This window comes from Doryrhamphus excisus, linkage group LG6 (assembly GCF_037039965.1).
Source record: "Doryrhamphus excisus strain RoL-2023G ecotype Guam linkage group LG6, RoL_Dexc_Guam_v1.1, whole genome shotgun sequence".
In the NCBI taxonomy this organism is placed as follows: Eukaryota; Metazoa; Chordata; class Actinopteri; order Syngnathiformes; family Syngnathidae; genus Doryrhamphus; species Doryrhamphus excisus.
In genome coordinates this window covers 12200251-12226529 of record NC_136362.1, presented here as the reverse complement: position 1 = coordinate 12226529, position 26279 = coordinate 12200251, and the positions used below count along the sequence as shown (strand labels likewise).

The window sequence follows — 26279 nt, the reverse complement described above, 5'->3', positions numbered from 1 at the left end:
GAAATACGTGTCAACCACATAGTTTGATGGTGTATGGTGAGGGCTTTTACTGCATTAAAACATATATAATGAAAAAATGGATTTCACTTATTGCAGGCTGTTTTGGGAACCTAACCCCCGCGGTAAAGGAGGGAACACTATTATAGACAAAGCATCTCAAAAAGCTGTTATGTAGTTTTGGTAGTTGATGTGGTCCATTTAAGCAAAAACCACAGTGTTTGTTGTACATGACGTGTCTAGCAGCAGGCGACCAATGTTTGATTAGCGCTTCATAGTCTCTGTCACGAAGCTGCCGTGTCCACTAAGCTGCGGTATTGTCACGTTAGTTGTGGCATTTGGCATTGATTTTATTGTTGTGATCATCGCCATTATTTTGATGGTTTGTTTTGTACAGCTTGAAAATACTTTTTTTTTTCCTCCTGCAGGAAGGAGCGCAGCTTGTTAAGAAGATTGGAGGAGTATTTGCTTTTCAAGTGAAAGACGGTCCCGGTGGAAAGGAGGCGACTTGGGTTGTGGATGTGAAAAACGGAAATGGCTCCGTCACCAATGAACCAGGTATTTAAACTAATTTTCATTTTTTGCCTCAAAAGTAAAGAAAAGATAGAGGATATTTTTCTATTTCCATTTCTTCACAACTAATGAGAGGTATGAGGATTCAAAGAGGGTTTATTGTCAACATTTACATGAGGACAAAATTAGTCAGATCCCGGCAACCAGGTACATCAAGCTGTACAGTACAGTCCGTCCCCTCACATTCACGATTCAGTATGCACAGCCACACAAATTCACGTTAACTGTACAGCATACACCCACACGTCTTCAACCGTTGAAATTTTTCACTTTTGCGGTCCTTGAATGCACCATAATTATGTGCTGTGACTGGATACACTGCAACTCCATCTGTTATTAGGTACAGTCATGGAAAAAATGATTACACCAATTTCTTAAAGGTACATTTCTTTGGACAAATGATGATGTCAAATATAACTCCCTAAGAGTTTAATAAGAGCCGATATCTTGATTGCATCAGAAACAACGGCAATGCACTGCTGAAAAATGCAATTATATCATTATATTTTTCCAAATAAATTTACCTTGAGGACATTAGGGATGGGGGCTGCACGGCGGTTGAGTGGTTAATCGCGCAGACCTCACAGCTAAGAGACCAGGATTCAATTCCACTCTTGGCCATCTCTGTGTTGAGTTTGCATGTTCTCCCCGTGCATGCGTGGGTTTTCTCCGGGTACTCCGGTTTCCTCCCACATTCCAAAAACATGCTAGGTTAATTGGCGACTCCAAATTGTCCATAGGTATGAATGTGAGTGTGTATGGTTGTTTGTTTATATGTGCCCTGTGATTGGCTGGCAACCAGTCCAGGGTGTACCCCGCCTTTCACCCGAAGACAGCTGGGATAGGCTCCAGCACCCCTCGCGACCCTTGTGAGGAAAAGCGGTAGAAAATGAATGAATGGATTTTTTAATGCAGATATGGTTTGATTAACAGACATTCCTAGTTTTAATGCTTGCTTGGTTTGAATAGGGGTTTCCAGGTTGAGATTATTTAAGAATTGTGATTAAAGAGAGAAGGACAGCATCCGACAGTCACTTTTATTGCAAATGTTGATGTGAAATTGGAGGGAACGTTAACATCAAGCCAGCAGGAGGTTCTGAAGGGGAAGAGCGAGCCACATGTTCCAAGTAGACATTGTTACTCATGTTTCGCCATTCATTGGTAGGCATGGAACACAACTCCGGTGAAAAGGTGGGGATCTACTGTAATTAAAAAAAAGAAGCATAGAATATGTATCATATAGAATTTGATTTTTTTGAGCACGATTAATCAACAATGAATTGCACACAACAGATGCAATTGTTAACAATTAAACAATAGAATATGCTCATCCATAGTCAATGGCTCTCATATTCGAGTTCACAGACCTTCATAAACATTTGATTCCTCTGATGGGTTGTGTGTCAATCACAAGGCACACACAAACAACTATTCACACTCACATTCGCACTGATGTACAATTAATAGCAGGGATGGGCAAGCCAAGCAAAGTAATTCGGCACACAGGGCATTTAACCTACCTGCTGCACCATTTGGGCATACAAATACATTCCATTCCAAAAAAACAAAAAACACATTGCCGCAAGGCATGCTGGGTATCTTATTGGAGTGTTTCTGCCAACATTTTGTTGTGTTTGTCACATTTTTGCTTGATTATCGAATATTTTGAGGTCGTTAGCGAAGTAAACATACACTTGATACCCAATGCCCAGCATGCCTTGCAGGCATTTGGAAATAACAGTTTTAAGTTGTGTGATGTTTAGCTCTTACTTTGTATCATCCACTTAGATGTAATAGTTGATTTGTGATGTGTTAACTTGCTGTGGATGTGTTGTATTTTTGAGTGTCGTTCTGTTTCATGACCACCTATATATATATATATATAGACGGACCTTCAGCCAAATTTTTTAACCCAAATTTGGCCCCGCAAGTCAAAACATTTACAGTCTCCAATTAACCAAACATCTCTAACTGAGCGATATTGCTTGTAGGCACAAAGGCTGACTGTACCCTCTCCATGAGTGATAAGGATCTTCTGGATCTGATGACCGGAAAGTTGAACCCACAAACGGTACGTGCCACCACATGTTCTGCCGATGACGTGCTTTTTTACGGAAATCGTCTGTGGCTAAGCCCTAGTTTTAACATTATTGGAGCTCAAATTGCGCAAGTTATGGGATAACTGCAGGAGTATAACAGACACCCGCCATTAACATAGCAAGCTATTGCTAACTGGTTAGCCTCTCCAATTTACTTATTCTATAATTAAAGTGTTTCAAACGGAATTGGGAGGGCAAACAAAGAGCTAAAAACTTACCACTTCCACATGGAATGAGAGGGGAACCTTTTTTTCCCCACTTGATAGTATGCAGTTTCCATGCAGTGTAAAAGGTAATGTAATCTAACGTCATGTCTCATAAAATTACCGATGCCGAGTGACCACAATATTTTTTTTGTCAGTCTTACCAGTCGGCTCTAGTTCTAGAGGTCTGAATACTTTTGTATGTAAACTGAAATCTGAGAAAGAATGACGTGGAATGACGAATGATAGTGGTGACCTTTTCGTTTCACCATCACAACAAAAGACCTGGCAATTATCCAGAACGAATAACGCAGTAAAGCAGCATATTTCCACAACTACATGTGCTTTTTTTTAACCTGTTTTATACAGAACAAGATAACATCAGGGAGGAAATTATGGAGAGTGGGAGAAAAACAATAGACAAGACTCACTTTTATTCATGTATACCTACACATGTAACATATACACTAATAGAAAATGAATGTAACAGCAACACTGGGGGAAGAAAATCATACTTTCAATTGAGGTCCTGACCTTCAAACTATACAAAGCCTTGGGTTTTTATAGTATTCACAGAGCTCAACATAAAGAGAGGCTCTTCAATGTTTTATGTCTTCTTATCTTTTCAAGTTAGCATGGAAATTTTCATTGCCAAAAAAAAAAACTCCACACATCTGTCAACTTCAGATTCACCAATTTTGGATTTATTTACAGTGTGATTGACAACAGACAAAAAACATTCTCATGACAAGTTGCTCAGCTCAACAGGGTTTGGTTCCCTCGGTCTCTGTTCTTCCTTATCTGTTCTTTGGGAATCTTGGAAATTGTAATAATGGTGAACCTTCCCAGGAGTGTCCGGCCAACCAAAATGACCCCAAAAGTGCAGCAACGCCTCATCCAAGAGGTCACAAAAGACCCCACATAAACATAAAAAAAAATGTAGGTCTCACTTGCCTCAGTTAAGGTCAGTGTTCATGACTCCACCATAACAAAGACACTGGGCAAAAACGGCCTGCATGACAGAGTTCCAAGACCAAAACCACTACTGAACAAAAAGAACATCTTGAAGATCCCCAGGACCTTTGGGAAAAGGTTTGACGAGACAAAAGTTGAACTTTCTGGAAGTTGTGCATCCCATTACATCTGGCATAAAAAGATCAAAAAATAATGTAATGTCAACAGTAAAATATGGTGGTTGTAGTGTGATGTGATGTTTTGCTGCTTCAGGACCTGGAATACTGTCTGCCCAAAAATCCTGAAGCAGAATGTCCGGCCATCTGTTGGTGACCTCAAGTTGAAACCAACTTGGGTTCTTCAGCAGGACAATGATCCAAAACACACCAACAAGTCCACCTCGAAATGGCTCAAAAATAAAACTGAAGACTTCGGAGTGGCCAAGTCAAAGTCCTGACCTGAATCCCATTGAGATGCTGTGGCATGACCTTAAAAGTAAAATATGGTGGTGGTAGTGTGATGGTCTGGGGCTGTTTTGCTGCTTCAGGACCTGGAAGACTTGTTGTGATAAATGTAAGCATGAATTCTGATAAAGGAGAATGTCCGGCCATCTGTTGGTGACCTCAAGCTGAAACCAACTTGGGTTCTTCAGCAGGACAATGATCCAAAACACACCAGCAAGTCCACCTCTGAATTACTGAAAAATAAAACAAAATGAAGACTTTGGAGTGGCCTAGTCCAAGTCCTGACCTGAATCCTATTGAGATGCTGTGGCATGACCTTAAAAAGGTACTTCATGCTGGAAAAGCCTCCAATGTGGCTGAATGACAACAATTCTGCAAAGATGAGTGGGCCAAAATTTTTCCACAGCACTGGAAGAGACTCATTGCAAGTTATCACAAACGGCTAGTGGGTGGCGCAACCAGTTATTAGGGTTGGGGGGCAATCTTTTTTTCCACACACAGCCATGTAGGTTTGGATTTTTTTTTCTCCCTTAATTATTCATTCATTCATTCATTTTCTCCCGCTTTTCCTCACAAGGGTCGCGGGGGGTGCTGGAACCTATCCCAGCTGTCTTCGGGCGAGAGGCGGGGTACACCCTGAACTGGTCGCCAGCCAATCACAGGGCACATATAGACAAACAACCATTCACACTCACATTCATACCTATGGACAATTTGGAGTCGCCAATTAACCTAGCATGTTTTTGGAATGTGGGAGGAAATCGGAGTACCCGGAGAAAACCCACGCATGCACGGGGAGAACATGCAAACTCCACACACAGATGGCCGAGGGTGGAATTGAACCCTGGTCTACTAGCTGTGAGGTCTGCGCGCTAACCACTCGCATTTTGTGTTCAGTTGTGTTGTCATCGACTAAAATTTGATCTGAGTGTGACAAACATGCAAAAAATAAGAAATCAGGAAGTGAGCACACACTGGGGGCTCCCTGGAAGATACACTGATATATATATATATAATTTGTACATATGTATATATATATATTATACATCCCTTCAAAGCAATCCCAGCTTTTGAAAGCTGTGGCTTTGTTTTCTTCAGTGTTCAGTGTTGGAAGCAGCTCGCAAACCGCCTCTGCAATTAATGTAAATATGTGTGGTGTGCTTGGTTCACTAACAAAAGCTCCACTCGCATGATTTTGTTTTAACGCTAAATATCTTATGCTTCTCCTAATGGACTACGTTTGGAGCACTTCCATCGCCACTCTTTGGCATGATTGTTTGGTCCACTTGGAGACATTATGTTAAAAGATTTTATAATTTATTTTATGTTTTTCAAGTCATTTGCAGATGAAGATAATGGATCACAGCTGCTTTGCATTTATTTCTCCTCAGGCATTTTTCAAAGGAAAACTGAAGATCACTGGAAACATGGGCATGGCGATGAAGCTGCAGAGTCTTCAGATCTCACCAGGAAGAGCCAAGCTGTGATCACAAGATGAGATTCTCACCTTGGAATTAGTTTTTTTTCAGGACACCAATACTGATCAGCTGCAGTGTCACTGGCCCTGCATTGCTGTGTTGGAGACACAAAAAATTGATTTTTCTAGTTATTTCAGCCATTTTTGCCTTTTATTTGCACCAGCGTTGCTTCTGTTGTACTGTAAAATGAACATATTCATATATAAATCATCTACAAAGTCTCACACCCACATTGCTGTTCATGAATATGGAGATTCAAAACGCTCGGTGTAATCACAAGCTATGCGAGGGAAGGCTGAAACAACGTAGCGAATAAGTCAAATAACTGAAATAATACTGTAGCATGTGGTACCATCATGGTGAGAAGCTGAAGTTGTTAAGTTGTCGTAGCTCTTTTGGGGTTTTAATGATTTCTTTCGACAAGTTTTGGAGTGAATTCAGGATGTTTTCTGTTATTTGCTAAATCATATCTGCATTGAACAGTTCCCACATTGAAAAGCGAATATGTTTTTATTATGTTCAAAACTTGGATTTCAGGAAATTAAAAACATACCTTCTGTAATGCTTAAAAAAAACAACATTTTATCATAATATCCTTTTGTTTATGCCTTTTTCTGTTCTTTAGTAATCAGCAGTAGAACACATATACGTTTCGGGAAAATATCAGTTCCCAACTAAAAAAAGAATACCAGCTCTTTGTAAAAAGATACATTTCAAGCATAACTTTCACTGACACACACATTTTTTTGCAAAAGGGGCCTCCACTCGTTTATTCAGGAACAGTATAAGAGTTCTAAATAACAAATGACCCAACATTACCAACAAGTTACCACTGCAGGCTTATATAAGCGGTACTGTTCACAATTCAGGAATTTAGCAAAACATCTTAAGAAAGCACAACTGTTAAACAACCTCATCTTAAGTTGACTACTTCTTTTCTCCAATTAGGGATTTTTTTTCTCACAGGGATTAATTCCACAATAGTATTCCCATTTTGGGGGGTCACCAAACCCCCAAAATAAATGAAAGTATCCTTTGTTGATATCTCTGTCTGTCTGTGTCAGGTGAACATTGTTGTTTCTTGAATCGAGTTCATGAATATTCCAATAAGCCAATCTCGCACTCGCTTGCTATCACAAATCAGTGATGATGAACATTTTGTCATTCAATTCCTGCTTCAGCTTTCTCGCAATGTGCTTCCAGGAACAGTGTTATTTAGCAGCTGATAGTATATTGTCTGGTGTCCACACAAGTACAACAAAAAGAACATGGTGCAGATCTAGATAATTGGGTAATCACATACTCATTTCAGCCTTATAGTTCATTAGAATTTTAATAATGTAAGTACACTAATTTCCTTTGTTTTTCTCCGAGTAATTTAATTATGAGCTGAACCAGTAGAGCACAATATCTCCACTGATCTCACTGGCCTGTTCTTTTCTGAGGAATTATCGTTGCTTCCCAGGATTCAAACATGTAATAGCTCATTGAGTTAATAAATTGTTATGATTCATTTGAATTGCAACCGTGTAATTAAACCAGCTTTGACAAACAAACTTTTTTTTTGTCATTATGTTTGTGTGCATTTGTGACTTGTGACTCTTACTGACTGTTTTGCACAATATATTGAGTTAATACTAATGTGTACTTTTCCTCTCTATTGAAGGACGGCAGGGACAAGCACCTTCCAGTTCATGCATGACCCCCATCGCTGGAGGTTGAGGTGAGTACTGCAATGTCTCTGTCTATGTATTTTATTATTTGATTAGCTGGAATAATATCATAAGTTAAATGAATTTTACATGTTATATAATAAATGTTTCTGCAACAGGTGCCATGATCTGAGTGCCCCTTTTTTCCTTTCATATTTAAGTATGTGACCAGGGTTCAATTCCACCCTCGGCCATCTCTGTGTGGAGTTTGCATGTTCTCCCCGAGCATGCGTGGGCTTTCTCCGGGTTCTCCGGTTTCCTCCCACATTCCAAAAAACATGCTAGGTTAATTAGCGACTCCAAATTGTCCATAGGTATGAATGTGAGTGTGAATGGTTGTTTGTCTATATGTGCCCTGTGATTGGCTGGCGACCAGTCCAGGGTGTACCCCGCCCTCGTGAGGAAAAGCAGTAGAAAATGAATGATTTTAAATATGTCGCTCACGGTGGAAAAGTTTGGACACCCGGCAGTAGACCGAAGAGACGCTCATGGCAGCCTTGTAGGTTTCTGCCCTGTATACAAACCAAGTGTATAGTGAGCTCTAGAGCTTTTTCTCCTGGTTGGAAGGCTCTGTTTTTGGTATTTTTAGGCTGTGTCCTACTTCCTCCCCCTCCCTCACTTCTATTTTTTGGTTGAGATCCAGAGCTTTCCCTAATGGCTTATGTTTTGGCCGTCCATTCCTGTGCACCTTCTGCCAGGCCCATTGACAGAATTCCCATTTGGTGCCATATGCACACAGTCATTAGAGCAGTGCTCTCAATTATTTTCTGTCATACCCCCCCCCCCCCAAGGGACAGAAATGTTCCCCGATTTTAAATACGAGAGAAACTGTTACTATTTATTCATTTATCTGTACTAAACAGACTCAATTTACAAATGAAACCAGGAAAATGCAACAAAATGGAGAGCCCCTACATGTAAGTATCCCCCAGGGGGGACCTACCCCACTATTTGAGAAGCACTGCATTAAGGACAGTATGCCTTCTTCATCAATCACAATGAAATAAATAAAAACAGGTGATTGAAGTTTAGACATTTGATTATAAAAAAAACCCCGATTCAAAGCGTGTTTTTTTTTTAAATCATACATAAAAGCTCAAGCAGTTATTCAAAGGCAACAACAACCTATGGGAAAAACTGCCGGGTCAGTTTGCCTTGCAACACAACAAGAAACCATTATGTTACCATGGCAACCGTTCACACAGTTCAGGCAGTGTGGAACCTTGTGTAGCATCATTAATTTGTTCCAGGATGTCCGGCTGTAAACGGACGCTGAATCAATATTTCCCCATAACAAATATTGAAAATCCAAGTAATCTGTTCCGGAAAGACCCAAAATTTTCAGTACTATTATTATTCATTCATTCATTCATTTTCTACCGGTCGCGGTTTTCTACCGGACCGGACCCCATTTTCTAGGGTTGCGGGGGTGCTGGAGCCTATCCCAGCTGTCTTTGAGCGAGAGGCGGGGTACACCCTGGACAGGTAGCCAGCCAATCACAGGGTACATATAGACAAACAACCATTCACACTCACATTCATACCTATGGACAATTTGGAGTCTATTATTATTTTAATAGGCGGCACATGGTTAGTGGTTAGCGCGCAGACCTCACAGTTATGAGGACCAGGGTTCGATTCCACCCTCGGCCATCTCTGTGTGGAGTTTGCATGTTCTCCTCGTGCATGCGTGGGTTTTCTCCAGGTACTCCGGTTTCCTCCCACATTCCAAAAACATGCTAGGTTAATTGGCGACTCCAAATTGTCCATAGGTATGAATGTGAGTGTGAATGGTTGTTTGTCTATATGTGCCCTGTGATTGGCTGGCGACCAGTCCAGGGTGTACTCCGCCTCTCGCCCGAAGACAGCTGGGATAGGCTCCAGCACCCCCGCGACCCTCGTGAGGAAAAAGCTGTAGAAAATGAATGAATGAATATTATTTTAATACAATAATTTGACATACAGAAAAAAACTAAAAATGCACATAAATACATATACATGATGAATGAAATGGATAAATGAACATTAAAAGTTATGTTTACATTCATGTAGCTTTGTTTGTGTCCCAGAGACACAAAGTGACAGCGAGATCAACCACCGCTCAAGAAATAACCCATGGCAAAAACGGAAATTGGTGGTGGTTGATCTTGCTGCCACGTCCTGTCTTGAGAACAGTTACGTTCAACGTCAAGTAGCCTTAAATGTTAATTTATCCCTTTCATTTGTGGTTTATGTGCATTTAGGTTTGTTTGGTGCATGTAAAACTATTCAAACGTTCACATTTCTGAGCGTCAAGACACTCAAGCCAAAGATAAGAATGTGCATGTACAAGGTCTGCCATGTCAGCGAAAGACGAATGTTATCACAGAACAATGCAATGGATTAGAAGAAAACTAGAAAAGTCAGAAGGAACTTCTTCTTTTGGTCAGTAGGCTGCATCTGGACATTAGAAGACACATTGCCACGAGGCTCCGGAAACTGAGATTATATTCTGCTCTTCAATTGGTGGAATTGGACATTAACAAACATGCAAGGGGAAGTGAAATGTATTCAACAGAGCTTTATTAGGTTGCGGAAAGGTGTTAGACTCAGTTTACCTGGGGTCCATCGGAGGTAGTCTGTGTGAGGCTAGGCCACTTCCCTATTGATACGGTGATTTTGCTGCATTCAGCTGGGATAGGCTCCAGCTTACCTGTGATCCTAATGAGGACAAATAGAATGGAAAATGGATGGAATTTTTGGAGCATATTTTAAGTGTTTGAGTGCTACATAATGTAAATGTCAACAGGGATTCAGTTTAGGTGATCAAATATATATAGTAGAGGCATAGCAAAAATAAATATTTATAATAATATTCACCAAAAAGAGACCGACAATGACCACATATAAATGAACAACGTCTGTTGATTGAACAATTTCTCTTACTAGGCACACTTTGACGAACGTGGTGGCCTTTTTTTCCGACCATTTGTTGGTGACTTCAGGCTGAAACCTACTTGGGTTCTGCAGCAGAACAATGATCCAAAACACACCAGGAAGTCCACCTCACGCTGCGGCATGCGACCTGAAAAAGGTACTTCCAATACCTTGGTACCTTTTAATGTTGCTAAATGACAACAATTGCAAACTGCAAAGATGAGTGGGCCAAAATCCAAAGAGACCCAACCAGTTATTACATTACGTAAAAAATGAATTTTGTGTTTAGTTGTGTTGTCATTGACTAATTAACTAAATTTGTTTCATGATCTGAAACATTTAAGTGTGACAAACATGGAGCCTATCCCAACTGTCTTTGGGCGAGAGGCGGGGTACACCCTGTAATGTTCGCCAGCCAATCACAGGGCACATATAGACAAACAACCATTCACACTCACATTCATACCTATGGACAATTTGGAGTCACCAATTAACCTAGCATGTTTTTGGAATGTGGGAGGAAACCGGAGTACCCGGAGAAAACCCACGCATGCACGGGGAGAACATGCAAACTCCACACAGAGATGGTCGAGGGTGGAATTGAACCCTGCTCTCCTAGCTGTGAGGTCTGCATGCTAACCACTCGACCACCGTGCAGCTTAGCGGATCATAATGTAAAGACTACAAAGGTCATGAGATGTATGTCAGTGATGACAGTGATGATTTTTAGATATCAATACATAATTTGCCCGATAACTATAGCCTAGCTTCTTGCTTTGCAGTCGGTGTGTGTTTGAATCAAGACAGAAGGTGCGTCCCATGCTAAATAACACGCGTGATGGCGGAGGACACAAAAGGTAAGGAATGTTATCATATTTCCAGAGTCCCTGTACTTGCTCAGTACTATCTGTGTGCGCATTTTCCAAACAGCACATCAATAATGACTTCCACTGCAAATCATTTTACAGGATGCAATAAGCGTTCATATCAGAACCGCTCTATAAAAGTCAAGAAAAGACCAAAGGTTACCCAAGATCCATTTTATCATCATTATAGCTCAACAATGTAACAATTAGACCCATGGAATTTGCATTAAACCTAGAACTAACACAATATAAATAAATATACACAGAAGAGAAGATCCTTGTAAAGAGCTCTGAAGGTTCGGAGAACGTGTCATATAGTCGTTTATTATGTGCACACTTTACAGTCCATGGATAATTCCATTTTGCACAAGTGAAATATAAAAAAGTCAATTTAACAATATACTATTTTATACAAGTGACATGGAATATACAACTGATGCTAATGGATGTTCCAGTTTGTTTTTCTCTGTTCCCAGAGTTATAATCATTAAAAAAAATTATATAATATTTTATATTGTGCTCCTTGTGAGCTGACTCACTGTTGGAAAAATGTCAGCGAGACCCTAACGTGTACAAGCCTCACATCTGGTACCAAATGATCCATGTTAGATATGTACAACTCACAAAACACGCAATCACATGTGGGCCATTTTCAGATATTGTAAAAAAAAAAAAAAAAAAAAAAAAAGTCTGCATTCATCCACTTTGTACTCTCGGTTTTGAGAGCTGGAAGATGTGTGACATTGGTCACGTTGTAAAAAGAACATGCTGGTCCTTCTCCTTCTGGTCCAGTAGCTAACTGGGCTATACATTAGTCTCCAGGCCGTTCATGTCGATGGAACAGTGGTCCTTGTCCCTGTGGCCTCGTTTGTGGTGGGAAGAGAGAGCGTGTTTCTTCTTCTCTATTGGTCGGATGCCTTCCTCGAGCTGAATCAGGCGGGCCACATCCGGTGAGAGGTGGTCATGCTTGCTGCCCGGTGGAGGCGGCTGGTAGCAGCCGTTTTTCTGGTTCTGGTAGGTCATCATCTGCTGGATGCTGATCATGGGCTTGGTCTCGCAGATCAGAGGTACCTGGTGGAGGTCATCACATGGGAAATGACTTAAAAATGACACATAATGGAAAGTCTTACTTTTGTGTCAGCACACGTTCAAAACATACATGGGTGTGGAAAAGTCTTTGCCCCCTTCCTGATTTCTCATTTTGTCACACCGAAACCGAATAACTGGTTGGGCCACTAACTTGCAATGAGTCTCTTACAGCGCTGTGGAGGAATTTCGGCCCACTCGTCTTTGCGGAATTGTTGTCATTCAGACACATTGGAGGCTTTTCCAGCATGAAGTACCTTTTTAAGGTCATGCCACAGCATCTCAATAGGATTCAGGTCAGGACTTTATTTGGTTTTTCATCAGCCATTCAGAGGTGGACTTGCTGGTGTGTTTTGGATCATTGTTCTGCTGTAGAACCCAAGTTGGTTTCAACTTGAGGTCACCAACAGATGGCCGGACATTCTGCTTCAGGATTTTTGGGCAGATAGTCATCCAGGTCCTGAAGCAGCAAAACAGCCTCAGACCATCACACTACCACCACTATATTTTACTGTTGACATGACATTTATTTTTCGATCTTTTTATGTCAGATGTAATGGGATGCACAACTTCCAGAAAGTTCCAGAAAGGTGGACATTCTCCTTCAGGACTTTTTGGTAGACAGAAGAATTCATGGTTCCATTTATCACAGAAAGTCTTCCAGGTCCTGAAGCAGCAAAACAGCCTCAGACCATCACACTACCACCACCATATTTTACTGTTGACATGACGTTATTTTTCTATCCTTTTTATGCCAGATGTAATGGGATGCACAACTTCCAGAAAGTTCCAGAAAGGTGGACATTCTCCCTCAGGATTTTTTGGTAGACAGAAGAATTCATGGTTCCATTTATCACAGAAAGTCTTTCAGGTCCTGAAGCAGCAAAACAGCCCCAGACCATCACACTACCACCACCGTATTTTACTCCTGGTATCGTCATGTCTCAAGTATTTTCCCAAACGTCTTGGGGATCATTAAGATGTTTCCTGGCAAAATTGATAGGAGCCTTAATGTTCTTTTTGTTCAGTAGTGGTTTTGGTCTTGGAACTCTGCCATGCTGGGCTTTTTTTGTCCATTTTCTTTGTTATGGTGGAGTCACGAACACTGACCTTAACTGAGGCAACTGAGGCCTGCAGTTATTTGGATGTTGTTTGTGGGGTCTTTTGTGACCTGTTGGATGAGTCATTGCTGCGCTCATGGGGTCATTTTGGTTGGCCGGCCACTCCTGAGAAGGTTCAACACTGCTTCATGTTTCTGCCATTTGTGGATAATGACTCTCACTGTGGTTTGCTTGAGTCCCAAAGCTTCAGAAATGGCTTTATAATTTTTTCCAGACTGATAGATCTGAATTACTGTCTTTCTATGTTGTCGTTGACTAATACTAGAATTTTGTTTTTTTGAAAAACATCAGGAAGGGGTAAAACACGATTTCATAATTTTTTTCATATATGCAACTTCCCTTCACATTTTGGCCATTTTCATTTGTCCCTGCAAGGCTCACTTCTTCCTTTACAGTGACATCACCATGCCGTGTGATGATAAAATGAATCAAATCAATAAAATAAAATTTCTATTTAAAAAAATATTCAGAGGAAAAATGCAAATGAGTTATGACACACAAAGAAAGTTGCAAACTCTCACCTGTTCGCCTTCTTTAATAAAATCTTTTCTGCAGATATGCGCCATGATTCCCGTGGCCAGAGCATCACCCATTACATTGACCATGGTCCTGAATCGATCCCTGTATGACAAAAAAACAAAAAAAACTACACATAAAGATGTATTTTTAAAAAAGCACACTTGCATTATTCCAGCCTTCCCTCATTCATGAACAAGACCCACAGATAATTGAACTCCTCCTCGGACAACACCTCGTTCCCGACCCAAAAATGGAGAAATCCAGCCTTTTTTGGGTTGACAACCATGGCCTCATTTTTGTAGGTGCTGAGTCTCATCCCAGAAGCATCACACTCAACTGCAAACACATCAGAACCACCAGCCCTAGTCCTATTCCAGCACATCCAATAGGACTAGGATGCAACCTCCTTCACAATCCTGCCCTCTTTCTTGAAAACAGAGTAACAAAGACAAAAGACATGGATGGACAAATGTTCAAATTACAGCAAAAAAGCCAGAAGATATTAGAAATATTTTAGTTACAATAATAACAATAATAGTTACAAGTGGGGCTTGTGTTATATTTTGTGTAACAACGTTTTGTGGCAAAATTATTAATATTGTCCAAAAACAAATGGAATACTACTTTGGCTTTTTCCATTACTTTGATATTTTGCAAAGCAACACATTCAGATATGCTAAGACGTTATATATATTTCCTCAGCTTTGTGATATATGTGGAAAAAGCCTATTATTGCCATTAACTTCACTCTTTGATCATTTTTTTAAATTTTTGTTGCTGCTTAATTTTTGTTTTCCAAATATTAAATCATATCATAATTTTTTTGTAATATTCCGACTTTATTCCCATAATATAATTAAGTTTTTTTTAATAACATATTTTTCCTTGAATATTCCTATATATTATTTCTTATAACAATACAAGTTTATTCTTGTACAATTGTGACTTTGTTTTCTTTGTTAGAATACGACTTTTGTCTCCTAATATTTTGACTTTATTCTGGTAAAACTCACAGTTTTTTATTTTTATTTTTACCATTATTACCATTTAATAATTATTATTATTAAGTTTTCCGCAACTTAATTTGACAAAAATTGCAACTTTATTTTTTGTTTTGTTTTTTTCTCATAATATACGACTTGAAAAAAACACCTCTTTTTTCTTTTAATATTTCAACTTTAGTATTTCAACTAAAATGACTATTTTCCTCATAATAATTATAATAAGTATTATTAATAATTTTCTATTACTGTAATACTTTCCATTTTTTATATTGTTGTCATAGTTATTGTTGCCACAGGCAAATAAAAAAAAATATCCTTGATCATCCCCGACTTATGTGCACATGTCAGAAGTCTATGTAGTCGTGCTTAGCTACACTGAGGAAGAATAACGTCACTTTTATATATTTTTTGCCCTCTTTCCGCCCATTATGTCTCACAAGCGAAACAGCATTCTCTTTTTTTTCATTGTAGTGCGTCAAGGGAAGGAAAGTTAGACATCGTAAAATACTCAGAAAATGGCGATATACCGGCCAACATTGGGGTTGGCAACCATTATCATCAGAAAAGCCACTTTGACCAGTTTCCACCAAGTTAAAACCCACATGGAGCCACAAAACCTCAATTGAAGGTCTATAGTTTCCTTCTAAGTGTATTGTATTGTTCCTTTTCTGTGATAAGCCAGTTGCCAACCTGGCGGTCAGTCATGCTTCTAAGCCTTCTCCACTGATTTTGCAACACTCACAATAATAGTGATGTGAGCACCACTTTCCATGTCAATTTTCTTGCCATTGACGCAACACTTTGAAAGACTCAAGACGACGTCACACAAGACAGGGCAGTGCCTACACAAAAGCATAGCCGGTTGAAAGGACCGGCTCCTAAGAAATGGACAGTGATAACTAACTAAGCAGCATCTTCATTTCACTTCATGTCTCCCTCATTTGCAACGCCCCTTTTAGCGTGCAATAATAATACATCAAGAGTGAAACAGGTGAAGTCTTACTTACAAAGCCCAGTCAACAGCGATTATGAGAGTGATGTCATCGGTCGGCAGGCCCACAGAGGTCAGCACGATCACCATGGTAACAAGTCCAGCTTGTGGGATTCCAGCTGCACCGATACTGGCTGCAGTGGCAGTGATACTGAAAAAGAAGATTATAGTTGGAGATACTGTCTTCTCGGGTAAACGTTTAGTTTACTTCAAGGTACATTTCGAAAAGGAGCTTTGGTGAGCCCGTTTGAGGTTACTTCACTTATTTGTGAAGCTCTGGATGCTGAGGAATCAGCACACGCTGTACCGCAACTGTACTGATAATTCATGTCATTTTCTACCACTTAGTCTGCTCACCGTGCGCTGCAGAGTATTCTGATCAATTATAATCTTTTTCTATTTTCATCATTTCATAACTGTTTTCACACAGAGCCATGTTTTTTTTCTACCTTAAGAATCATAAGTACTATTAATGGTAATGGTAATGGTTTTATTTCATTTAAACATGCATCAGATTACAATTGAATGCATCACATAATCAGTTCACAGTTCCACATGTCCAAAAGGAGGTATATATATAGGCAATATAGTATATATAGTATATATAGGCAAGGTATACATAGCCGTTACCACCGCCCCTCTAGAAAGTGAAAACTAAGCTTGTGTGCCTGGAACATGAAAGTAATGGTAATGGTTTTATTTAATTTGAACATGCATCAGATTACAATTGAATGCATCACATAATCAGTTCACAGTTCCACATGTCCAAAAGGAGTAGGAAGAAGCAAAGCTTATTAAATCCTACCCCTCCATCTGGTACTTTTACAATCAGTAACTGTTACATTTGTTCACTTCCTGCTTTCCTAATATAGTTTAAGTTTTTTATTTTATTTCATTATGTTTTATTATGTTTACTTTACTTTACTTTACTTTACTTTCATAATCAGTTCACAGTTCCACATGTCCAAAAGGAGTAGGAAGAAGCAAAGCTTATTAAATCCTACCCCTCCATCTGGTACTTTTACAATCAGTAACTGTTACATTTGTTCACTTCCTGCTTTCCTAATATAGTTTAAGTTTTTATTATTATTATTTTTTTCTTTTTTCTTTTATTTTTGTCACGTACCAAAGTACAAGGTGATATGACCATCCAATGACATAATGGGTACCATAGTAAGTGTCAATATAGTGATATGTATAGCACATCATGACTGGTTCAAGACTCCTCATCCTTATATTTAGCAAACATTAATGCCATTGAAGTTTTCTAAATTGCAGATGGAGGTGGGTGACATATAAAATCTCTCCTAAGGCACCACTTTTAAAACATTTTTCTTGAAAATGTATGCTTCAAACAAATATATTGGAAAAAAAGACCAATTTAGGGTAAACAATGTACTGTATCTGTAGGCAAACTGTTTGTGCTCTGAACATTGATGCCACATGACGAATGGGGCCAAATGAGGCAGCTCCGTGGTCGGCAGCCAAACAGCACAGGATGCCGAGAGGGGGACAAAATTATTATAACTCTGGCGTGACAAGGGAGACGAGTCATACAGGTCATATGGGTTTTACTGCCAAAGGATTATGAGGGAATGGGCACAGCCTGAAGCTATGGGTACTTCATGGTCTACTTCATGTTATCATCGCATGGCAACATACAGCATTGTTGATCAGAGGGGTCGCACTGTTTGTCCTAGACCTGTGCGGACTTGTGTACTGATTCCAAAGGTGTCTGGCGACAGGTGCACCGGGAGATGGAGCACGGCTGTTTGTGTGAGCAGCTGTGTTGCTGTGGCTTCCAGACTGATTTGGCAGAAGTCCGCTCAGACTAAGAAGCTCACATGAGGCATAATCCGTGTCATATTTACATATATGTGTATTGAGCAAATCCCATATTTTTGCATTAATTTACAAGAAAGAACACATTTTTGCAACATATTGGTGCTGGATGCATAAATATGCCCACACAAAGTCTAAATATTAACGTTCACAATGGAAAAAAGAGCCAGAATTAGATATTGACTTTCTTTTAATGGCAACCATAATTATTTATTGCGCAACAAAAGTGACTTTCAAGCGCAAAAATGTCACTCGGTTATAATTACGACTTCAACTAAATACTCCGCTTACCTAATTGTGATGATTTGCCCAAAGTCCAGCTCGTAGTTATTGACCTGGGCAATAAAGATGGCCGCCACGGCCTCATAGAGAGCGGTGCCGTCCATATTGATGGTGGCCCCCACAGGCAACACAAATCGGATGATGCGTCTGTCGATGTGGTTGTTTTCCAGGAGGCACTTGAAGGTGATAGGCAGAGTGGCAGAGCTGAAACAGAAAGGGAGATATACATTTGATTTTTCATAGTAATATTGTTTTTCCTCCATTAGTAGTCTAGTCATGGAAGTAGTAGTAATTGAAAATGAACCATATATTTAGTTACAGTGCTGGACGAGAAAGATTGAGGAAAAAAGCCCAGAAGGCAAATAGGCAAGGTATACATAGCCGTTGCCACCGCCCTTTTAGAAAGTGAAAACTAAGCTTGTGTGCCTGGAACATGAAAGTAATGGTAATGGTTTTATTTCATTTGAACTTGCATCAGATTACAATTGAATGCATCACATAATCCTACATAAAAAGGAGTAGGAAGAAGCAAAGCTTATTAAATCCTACCCCTCCATCTGGTACTTTTACAATCAGTAACTGTTACATTTGTTCACTTCCTGCTTTCCATAATACAGTTTACTTTTACAATCAATAACTGTTTCATTTGTTCACTTCCTGCTTTCCATAATAAATTTTTTTTTTAATAATGTACCTCGTACTGAAGTACGCGGTGATATGACCATTCAATGACATAATGTGTTTAATGTGTACGATTAATTCTTACATAATCAAGCAAACAAATGCTAACGTAAAACGTAACGTAAAAAAACATAAATGCAAATGTAACAAATGAGCTTTTATTTTCAGTCCCCACTGAAGTCCCAGGTGTCAAATGAACTACCCGCCGCTGTTTAAAAGCTACTCCGCTCCACTCCACGCGCAGATGTGAGCATATTTTAATGGTACTCCAACGCCAGAGAGTCCCTTTTGAGAGGTTTAAATGCATGGTTTAACACAGGGCAAGGGTCATAATCAATGTAGCCTATATCACACATTGAATCAATTCAAGGTTAAAGTATTTTTCACTCCAAATTTCCCTCACAATACAACACGAGGGCACCATTATGTACTCTCCTCAACCACTTATGTACAATTACTGTGTGTGTGAGGCTAACTGCAGGTGCTATAAATAAACTCAATACAATACACTGATGTCATCATACAATTTTGCATAAACGGCCATGCATTTTTTTTTTTTATGGACACAGTGGGAGAGAAAAAACAAAGAACAAAAACATGAACAGCAAAATATGTTTAGAAATAGAAATGAATAGAATGAAATTTGGAAGCCGTATCGAGCAACATGGATGTGTAGCATATACAAAAAGGCGATCCAAACAACACGATACGTCAACACACATGACGCACATGGCTACATACCTACTGCAAAATAACGATGCAAGATACCCGTGCCAAAATTGCATCCATACAGTCCTGCCGCAAAGCATGCTTGGTAGCTTATGGTACCCTTTCCTAACATTTTGCCGTTTGTTGAATTTTTGCTAGATTACAAATATGCTGGGGATCATAATACACTTGATATCCAATGTTTTATTTATTGTTCATAGCTTATATTGTTGTTGCCGCTGGACTACCCAGCATACCTTGCGGCACTTGTAAATAACAGTTTAAGTTACGTGTTATGTTTGCCACTTCGCTTTGTCACCCATGTAGTTGCTGTAATGGCAGTTGTTTCTGGGGGGTGTAGCAGGGATTTGACGGGGGAGGGGGGGCTTTCATTTTAATGCAGACCTACCAACATGTACAAATTTATAGTACTCAACATGCAATTTGACTTTTGCGTGCTCTCCATTTTGTTGCACAGTACAGATAAAGGAATAATTAGCAGTTTCTCTAGTATTTCAAATCGGGGCGGGGGGCGAAAACATTTCTTCCAAGCACTGATAGCGTGCAGGCCTCACAGCTGGGAGACCCGAGTTCAATTCCACCCTCGGCCATCTCTGTGTGGAGTTTGCATGTTCTCCCCGTGCATGCGTGGGTTTTCTCCGGGTACTCCGGTTTCCTCCCACATTCCAAAAACATGCTAGGTTAATTGGCGACTCCAAATTGTCCATAGGTATGAATGTGAGTGTGAATGGTTGTTTGTCTATATGTGCCCTGTGATTGGCTGGCCACCAGTCCAGGGTGAATTTATGGTTCAGTTTATCACAGGAAGTCTTCCAGGTGCTGAAGCAGCAAAACAGCTGCAGACCATCACACTACCACCACCATATTTTACTGTTGGTATGATGTTCTTTTAGCACGCAGGCCTCACAGCTAGGAAACCCGAGTTCAATTCCACCCTCGGCCATCTCTGTGTGGAGTTTGCACTTTCTACCCGTGCATGCATGGGTTTTCTCCGGGTACTCCGGTTTCCTCCCACATTCCAAAAACATGCTAGGTTAATTAGCAACTCCAAATTGTCCATAGGTATGAATGTGAGTGTGAATGGTTGTTTGTCTATATGTGCCCTGTGATTGGCTCCAGCACCCCCAGTGACCCTCGTGAGGATAAGTGGTAGAAAATGAATGAATGAATGAATGATTTAGATTGCATGAACTTGCTGTGAATGTGTTGTGTTTTTGTTGCACCGTGAGTAAGTATTGATTGTCTTTGACGACCACCCATATATGGACAAACCTTTTATCCCAATGTGGCCCAAGAGCCTGTCTAGATAAAAGCTGGTGCTTCAGTGAGTAATTCATTGTGTGAGTGTTCAAGGAGTCTATATTTACCTGGATGAAGTAGCCAAGGAAATGAGTAAAGCCTGCAGAATTCCTCTAATGTAAACAATGGGGCTCTTCTTGGTGATGAAGAAGTACATGGCAGGGAGGATGAAAAGGCCGTGCAGTATCAAGCCCATTACCACCGTGATGGCATAAAAGCCCAGCTTCTTCCCCATTGCTGATGGATCATCCATCTCCAAGATCTTCCCAGCAACCAGGAAGACAATCCCAAAAGGGAAGTACCTATAAGGAGTAAACATGTTAAGATGACGCCACTACTTCATGATGGTTATACATTGGTTCATACCAAATCACAATAGCAACAATCTTTAGCACTGCTTCATTCAAACTCTGGCAGAAGTTGACCAGTGCGCTTCCATTGGGTCCCATTCTTCCCAGCATGATCCCTGGATAAAAGATTAAATTATTAATAAATCCCATCCCCGTATATCGTGACATCATCCCAAAACCGAACACCTACCCATGGTGGCGGAGAAAATAACAATCCCCAGCACGTTCATGCCTTCGCTTGTACCGGCCGATGTTTTCATAATGACGTCCGGTGGCGGAGTGAGGTCCAAGGAAAAGTTCTGGATGTCGGTTCCGTTGTCATCCTGGATACCGTAGATGTATACTCGTCGAGTGGTGGTCTCATCCAGGAGTTGAGCCACTGTTGGTTTGGGGATCAATTCAGCATCTCTCTGTGTTCGATACTTCAAACCAAAAGGAATGAAAGACTCTTAGTACTCGTGTTCAGATCTGTCCATTATCTATGTTTTGTCTTGCTAATAGCGCAAAAAGGCAAAATGTAAGGCGAAGAAGCTGAAATATTGATACCAATTACTACTAGTAAAACAAAGCTATGTCTTTAAAAAATATCTGCATCGTTTTTTTTTTTGCCAATATTGTCCAACTCTCAATTTCCGATACCGATATCAGCCATTTCCTGTGTGTTGTATACAACATTTTTAAAAAATATATCGATTCTCATGATCGGTAAAAAAAAATTTGATACTGATATTTATAGGTTATCACATGGTTTGTCTGGTATCAGGCCCAGTATCATGCCCCCAAGTGTCAATATCAGCCCGAGACCGTCTGATACCAGACAAACCATGTGATGATCTTATTATCACATACTACAGTATTAATTGGCCCTGTACCTTAGAAACCGCCCATGAATGATACGGGAAAAGGCCGAAATGATACTGTGTCAAAGCCCAGGGCAGTGATACTGATAAAATATAGAGTTTAACCATGTCCAGTATCAGCCCCCGTAGCTGTCCATTCAGAGTGTGCTGCTCTGGTATTGTGCCCGTGAAACAACCAATCAGAGAACAGCACACGAGTGCTTAGTGCCTAGTGCTTCTCCAGTCACTTGATTAATGGAACTTTAATTGTGCCAGTATCAGCTTTCGACCTTCGGTCTCGGACTGATACTGACACTTGGGGGCATGATACCTGGCCTGATACCAGACAAACCATGTGATAACCTATAATTATCACATACTATTTAATCATGAGCTTATTATCACGTACTATTTAATCATGAGCTTATTATCACGTACTATTTAATCAAAAGGCCATTTTGTTTTCCAGAAAATGTTCAGTTTATTACATGTATTATATCTAAACAGTGTAAACACAATAATTGCAAAAATATTTCAACAATAATATTTTATCAACAGTCTTATCTTATCAATGTCTGACAATTAAAAGTTCCATTAATCAAGTTTGGGCAGCAAAACAAACGCTGTGTGTTCACGCTTGTGCTCTGATTGGTTGTTTCACGGGCACGATACCAGAGCAACGCGCTCTGAGTGGACAGCTACGGGGGCTGATACTGGACATGGTTAAACTCTATATTTTATCAGTATCACTGCCCTGGGCTTTGACACAGTATCATTTCGGCCTTTTCCCGTATCATTCATTTGCGGTTTCTAGGGTACAGGGACAATTAATACTGTAGTATGTGATAACAACTGATATTATGCTGATATCGGATATAAAAAAATGTGGTATTTCAAAAAATATATTACTGTACAGGGGTGTCAAAAATGCAAAAATATTATCACTCAGATGATTTTTAACGAGTTGCGTAAAAACTGATGCAGTTTAATGTTTAGGTGAATCTGGAGAATCTTACGCAAGACATGTGTTTACTCAATTTGTTTACTTATTCATATTTTCAGCTTACCTGCTGAAAAGTAGCCTGAACCAGGTTTGCTGGAAACATGTTGCTGAGGAACAAAAAATGGGGAAACAGTCAAATAAGCGTCCTTGATTTGACAAAACGAAAGACGACGACAGAAAAAAAACACGAACAACAACAATTCAAAGAACCTTTGACTTATACTGGAATGAAGTCACACAATTCTCCACCGAGTGCTTCAAGGAAACGACATAAGAGGTATTTCTACTTTTTCAGACACAAAGAACAGAAAGAGGTTGCTAGCGCGTCCTTGTGTTGCTTGAACATCTCTTCCTTGGAACATTTCCATTCAGCGAATAACAGATTCTCAACTCTTAACACCACAGGCATGGTATGTTTGGCTAATAATAACCTACTGTACACACTTTGCAACAGCATTAAAATACTCAAATGTATCCAAATTATGTGTCACAGTTCCTGCGCTCTTATTTTGGTGTGCTGCACTTCCTGCTGTGGATAGAAACCAGAAACCATAGAAACCAGAGACGAGGCTGCGGTAAGTCTCTCCACTCCTTTTTAAATGCATAGCTAAGCCCATCACAATACTTGGTGTCAAAAGAACTACACACATACAGCAACACAATAAAAACAGACAATACACTACAAATGTATAATGTAGAATATTATAACCAACTACAATGTGAGCGTTAACCACGTGCTTTACAGCTGTTTTAACAAAAACTGTATGGCAAAGCACTCTGGGAAACAGAGTATTCGGCTTACAAACTATTTGTGCATTCATTCATAGTCATAGCTCCGTTACGTCATGTTATATGGATGAGACAATAGAAGCTGCAGGAAGTAAAGTAAAAAAAAAAAGTAAAGTAAAAAAAAAAATGGAGGAATTTCCTGATCAATACAGGATAGAAACCAGAGACGAGGCTGCGGTAAATCTCTCCACTCCTTTTAGGTGCATAGCTAAGCCCATCACAATAACAAATTTTGCTGGTTGATAATTGTGCTATTAATTATCGACCAATATTCGTCAAAACCCAATTATCATTAATATTAGCCACGAATCGTAGCGCATCACCATGTCACACACTCCTGGTGTCAAAAGAACTACACACATACAGCGACACAATAAAAACAGACAATACACTACAAATGCATAATGCAGAATATTATAACCAATTACTATGTGAGCTCTAACCAGGTGCTTTACAGCCATTTTAACAAAAACTGTATAGCAAAGTACTCTGAGAAACAGAGTATTCGTCTTACAAACTATCACCTATGTGCATTCATTCATATTCGTGTCTGCTTGCTAATTGCTAGCACTTGTGTAGCTCTGCTACGTCATGTTATTTTGATGAGACAATAGAACCTGCAGGAAGTAAAGTAAAAACAAAACACCGTGAATATATTATGTCTTATTTTTTTCTTATTCTGGCTACTATATTGGGTAATACGAGTATAAAGGTGGCTATAGGGGTGTTATGTCATGTCTATTGGGCTCTAATGTTAAAAACATCAGCAGGTCATAAACAGTCTTCGATGCGCTTTTGGACTCCTACTTTGGACTCCTACTTTGCTATCGCCTTTGTGCATTCATTCATATTCGCGTCTACTAGCACTTGTGTAGCTCCGCTACGTCATGTTATATGGATGAGACAATAGAAGCTGCGGGAAGTAAAGTTAAAAAAAAAGTAAAGAAAAAAAAAAATCAAGGAATTTCCTGGTCAATACTGGGGAAGTTGCAGCAGCTTGACTCCAGTGTAATTGTACACGGCTGGTGTACAATTGGTGACTGATTGGTGTACCCTCACCTGTGCTGTCACCTGAACTAAAGTTTTGTGCCTGATTGTTATGTTGTTGAACATGTGAGTTTGAAACTATATAATCAGAGGGACTCCAAATAACATTGGAAGTCATAGAAATGACCGCAGTGTCATTTAAATAAGGCAATCATCCCTCCTGTGAGTATTTTTAATGATTGCGGCAACCTTGTGCAAAATAAATGTGACTGGAAATAGTCTACAAAGTCACAGAAATGACAATAATGCATGCAAAAAGAAAGTGATATATCATTGATCCAATCGATACAGCTACAACCTTGTTTAAAATAAATAAGAATGACTCCAAATAAGACTGGAAATAGTCCACAAAGTCATAGAAATCACACCGAGCTAAATGTCAGCTAAATGACAGTAAGGCAGCACAATAGAACACCATCATTTAATTAATGCAATTATGCCCCCCCGCAAATATTTAATGCCAATGGCAACCATGGACAAGATAAATAAGAATGACTCCAAATAAGACTAGAAATAGGCCACAAAGTCATAGAAATCACACTGAGGCAGCAAAATGGACTAGATGGAATCGAATAGAAAGTTAATTCATGCAGTCTTCACTGCAGGTATTTAATGACAGCCTTGTACAGAATAAATAATAAGAATGATTCTAGATAAGACTGGAAATAGTCCACAATGTCAGCTAAATGACAGTAAGGCAGCAGAATAGAACATATCATTTAATTAATGCAATTATGCTCCCTTGCAAGTATTGAATGCCAATGGCAACCATGGACTAGATAAATAAGAATGACTCCAAATTAGACTGGAAATAGTCCACAAAGTCATAGAAATTTGATAGTAATGTATCAGAAGTATTAGTAGTAGTAAGCGCTCGGACCATTTCCCGCTGACACAGGGCTGTAATATGTACGCTGGCAGCGGTAAACCAATCAGAGAAGGTGACGTAATACATACTGTACATACGCTTATCGTCTGCCACGCCTCCCGGGACTGCAAAACAACGTTGCGCCCATGTCTCCGCTACTGTTAAAAACCAAAGGTAAACCAACGGTAAACCAAAACCAAAAGTAAATTAATTCGGAGCTCCAACTAAGACCACAACATCAGGAAAATTGCAGGAATACAGCAGAATAGAAGTAATGGGACGAGTAAACTTGCAATGCACGGCGAATGCGCAGTCTTTCAGTGGAGCAGGACAGTGATAGTAATCTGCCACTGAAAGTGCTCATCTGTTGGGAGATGATGCTGGTTGTCCATGATGGAAAGGAGACTCCTCAGTGCCAATGACAGAGCCTGCCTTGCTCAAAAGTTTTGGAAAAAAAATCGGAACTTTTTTTTCTCATAAATTTACGACATTAATCTTGAAATGACGAGTGGTCAGTGCGCAGGACCCGCAGCTAGGAGACCTAAGTTCAATTCCACCCTCGGGCAT

At 39.8% G+C, this 26279-nt stretch overlaps 3 protein-coding genes across 5 annotated transcripts in view; 2 read left to right on the top strand and 1 right to left on the bottom strand.

Moving 5' to 3' along the window:
* Positions 1 to 7117, top strand: part of scp2a (sterol carrier protein 2a) — a 17784-nt gene extending 10667 nt beyond the window's left edge. The window contains exons 14-16 of the mRNA XM_058066567.2: positions 426 to 555; positions 2562 to 2641; positions 5682 to 7117. Of these exons, the coding sequence (XP_057922550.2) occupies positions 426 to 555; positions 2562 to 2641; positions 5682 to 5777 (306 nt within the window). The 3' untranslated portion in view covers positions 5778 to 7117. The remainder of the gene's footprint in view (positions 1 to 425; positions 556 to 2561; positions 2642 to 5681) is intronic.
* A 4926-nt stretch (positions 7118 to 12043) lies between these two features.
* The window catches only part of slc1a7a (solute carrier family 1 member 7a), a 29678-nt gene continuing 15442 nt past the window's right edge, over positions 12044 to 26279 (bottom strand). The window contains exons 4-11 of the mRNA XM_058066566.2: positions 23073 to 23115; positions 21357 to 21588; positions 21183 to 21282; positions 20885 to 21118; positions 18117 to 18311; positions 16000 to 16134; positions 13991 to 14090; positions 12044 to 12333 (exon numbers count right to left, since the gene is read on the bottom strand). Of these exons, the coding sequence (XP_057922549.2) occupies positions 12067 to 12333; positions 13991 to 14090; positions 16000 to 16134; positions 18117 to 18311; positions 20885 to 21118; positions 21183 to 21282; positions 21357 to 21588; positions 23073 to 23115 (1306 nt within the window). The 3' untranslated portion in view covers positions 12044 to 12066. The remainder of the gene's footprint in view (positions 12334 to 13990; positions 14091 to 15999; positions 16135 to 18116; positions 18312 to 20884; positions 21119 to 21182; positions 21283 to 21356; positions 21589 to 23072; positions 23116 to 26279) is intronic.
* Positions 22945 to 26279, top strand: part of LOC131125231 (protein shisa-like-2A) — a 28277-nt gene continuing 24942 nt past the window's right edge. For 2 of the 3 annotated variants that reach the window (XM_078791433.1, XM_058066572.2), the window contains exon 1: positions 22945 to 23583. The gene's annotated coding sequence lies outside the window, so the exon portion shown is untranslated. The remainder of the gene's footprint in view (positions 23584 to 26279) is intronic. The other variant, XM_078791432.1, reaches the window with a different exon arrangement.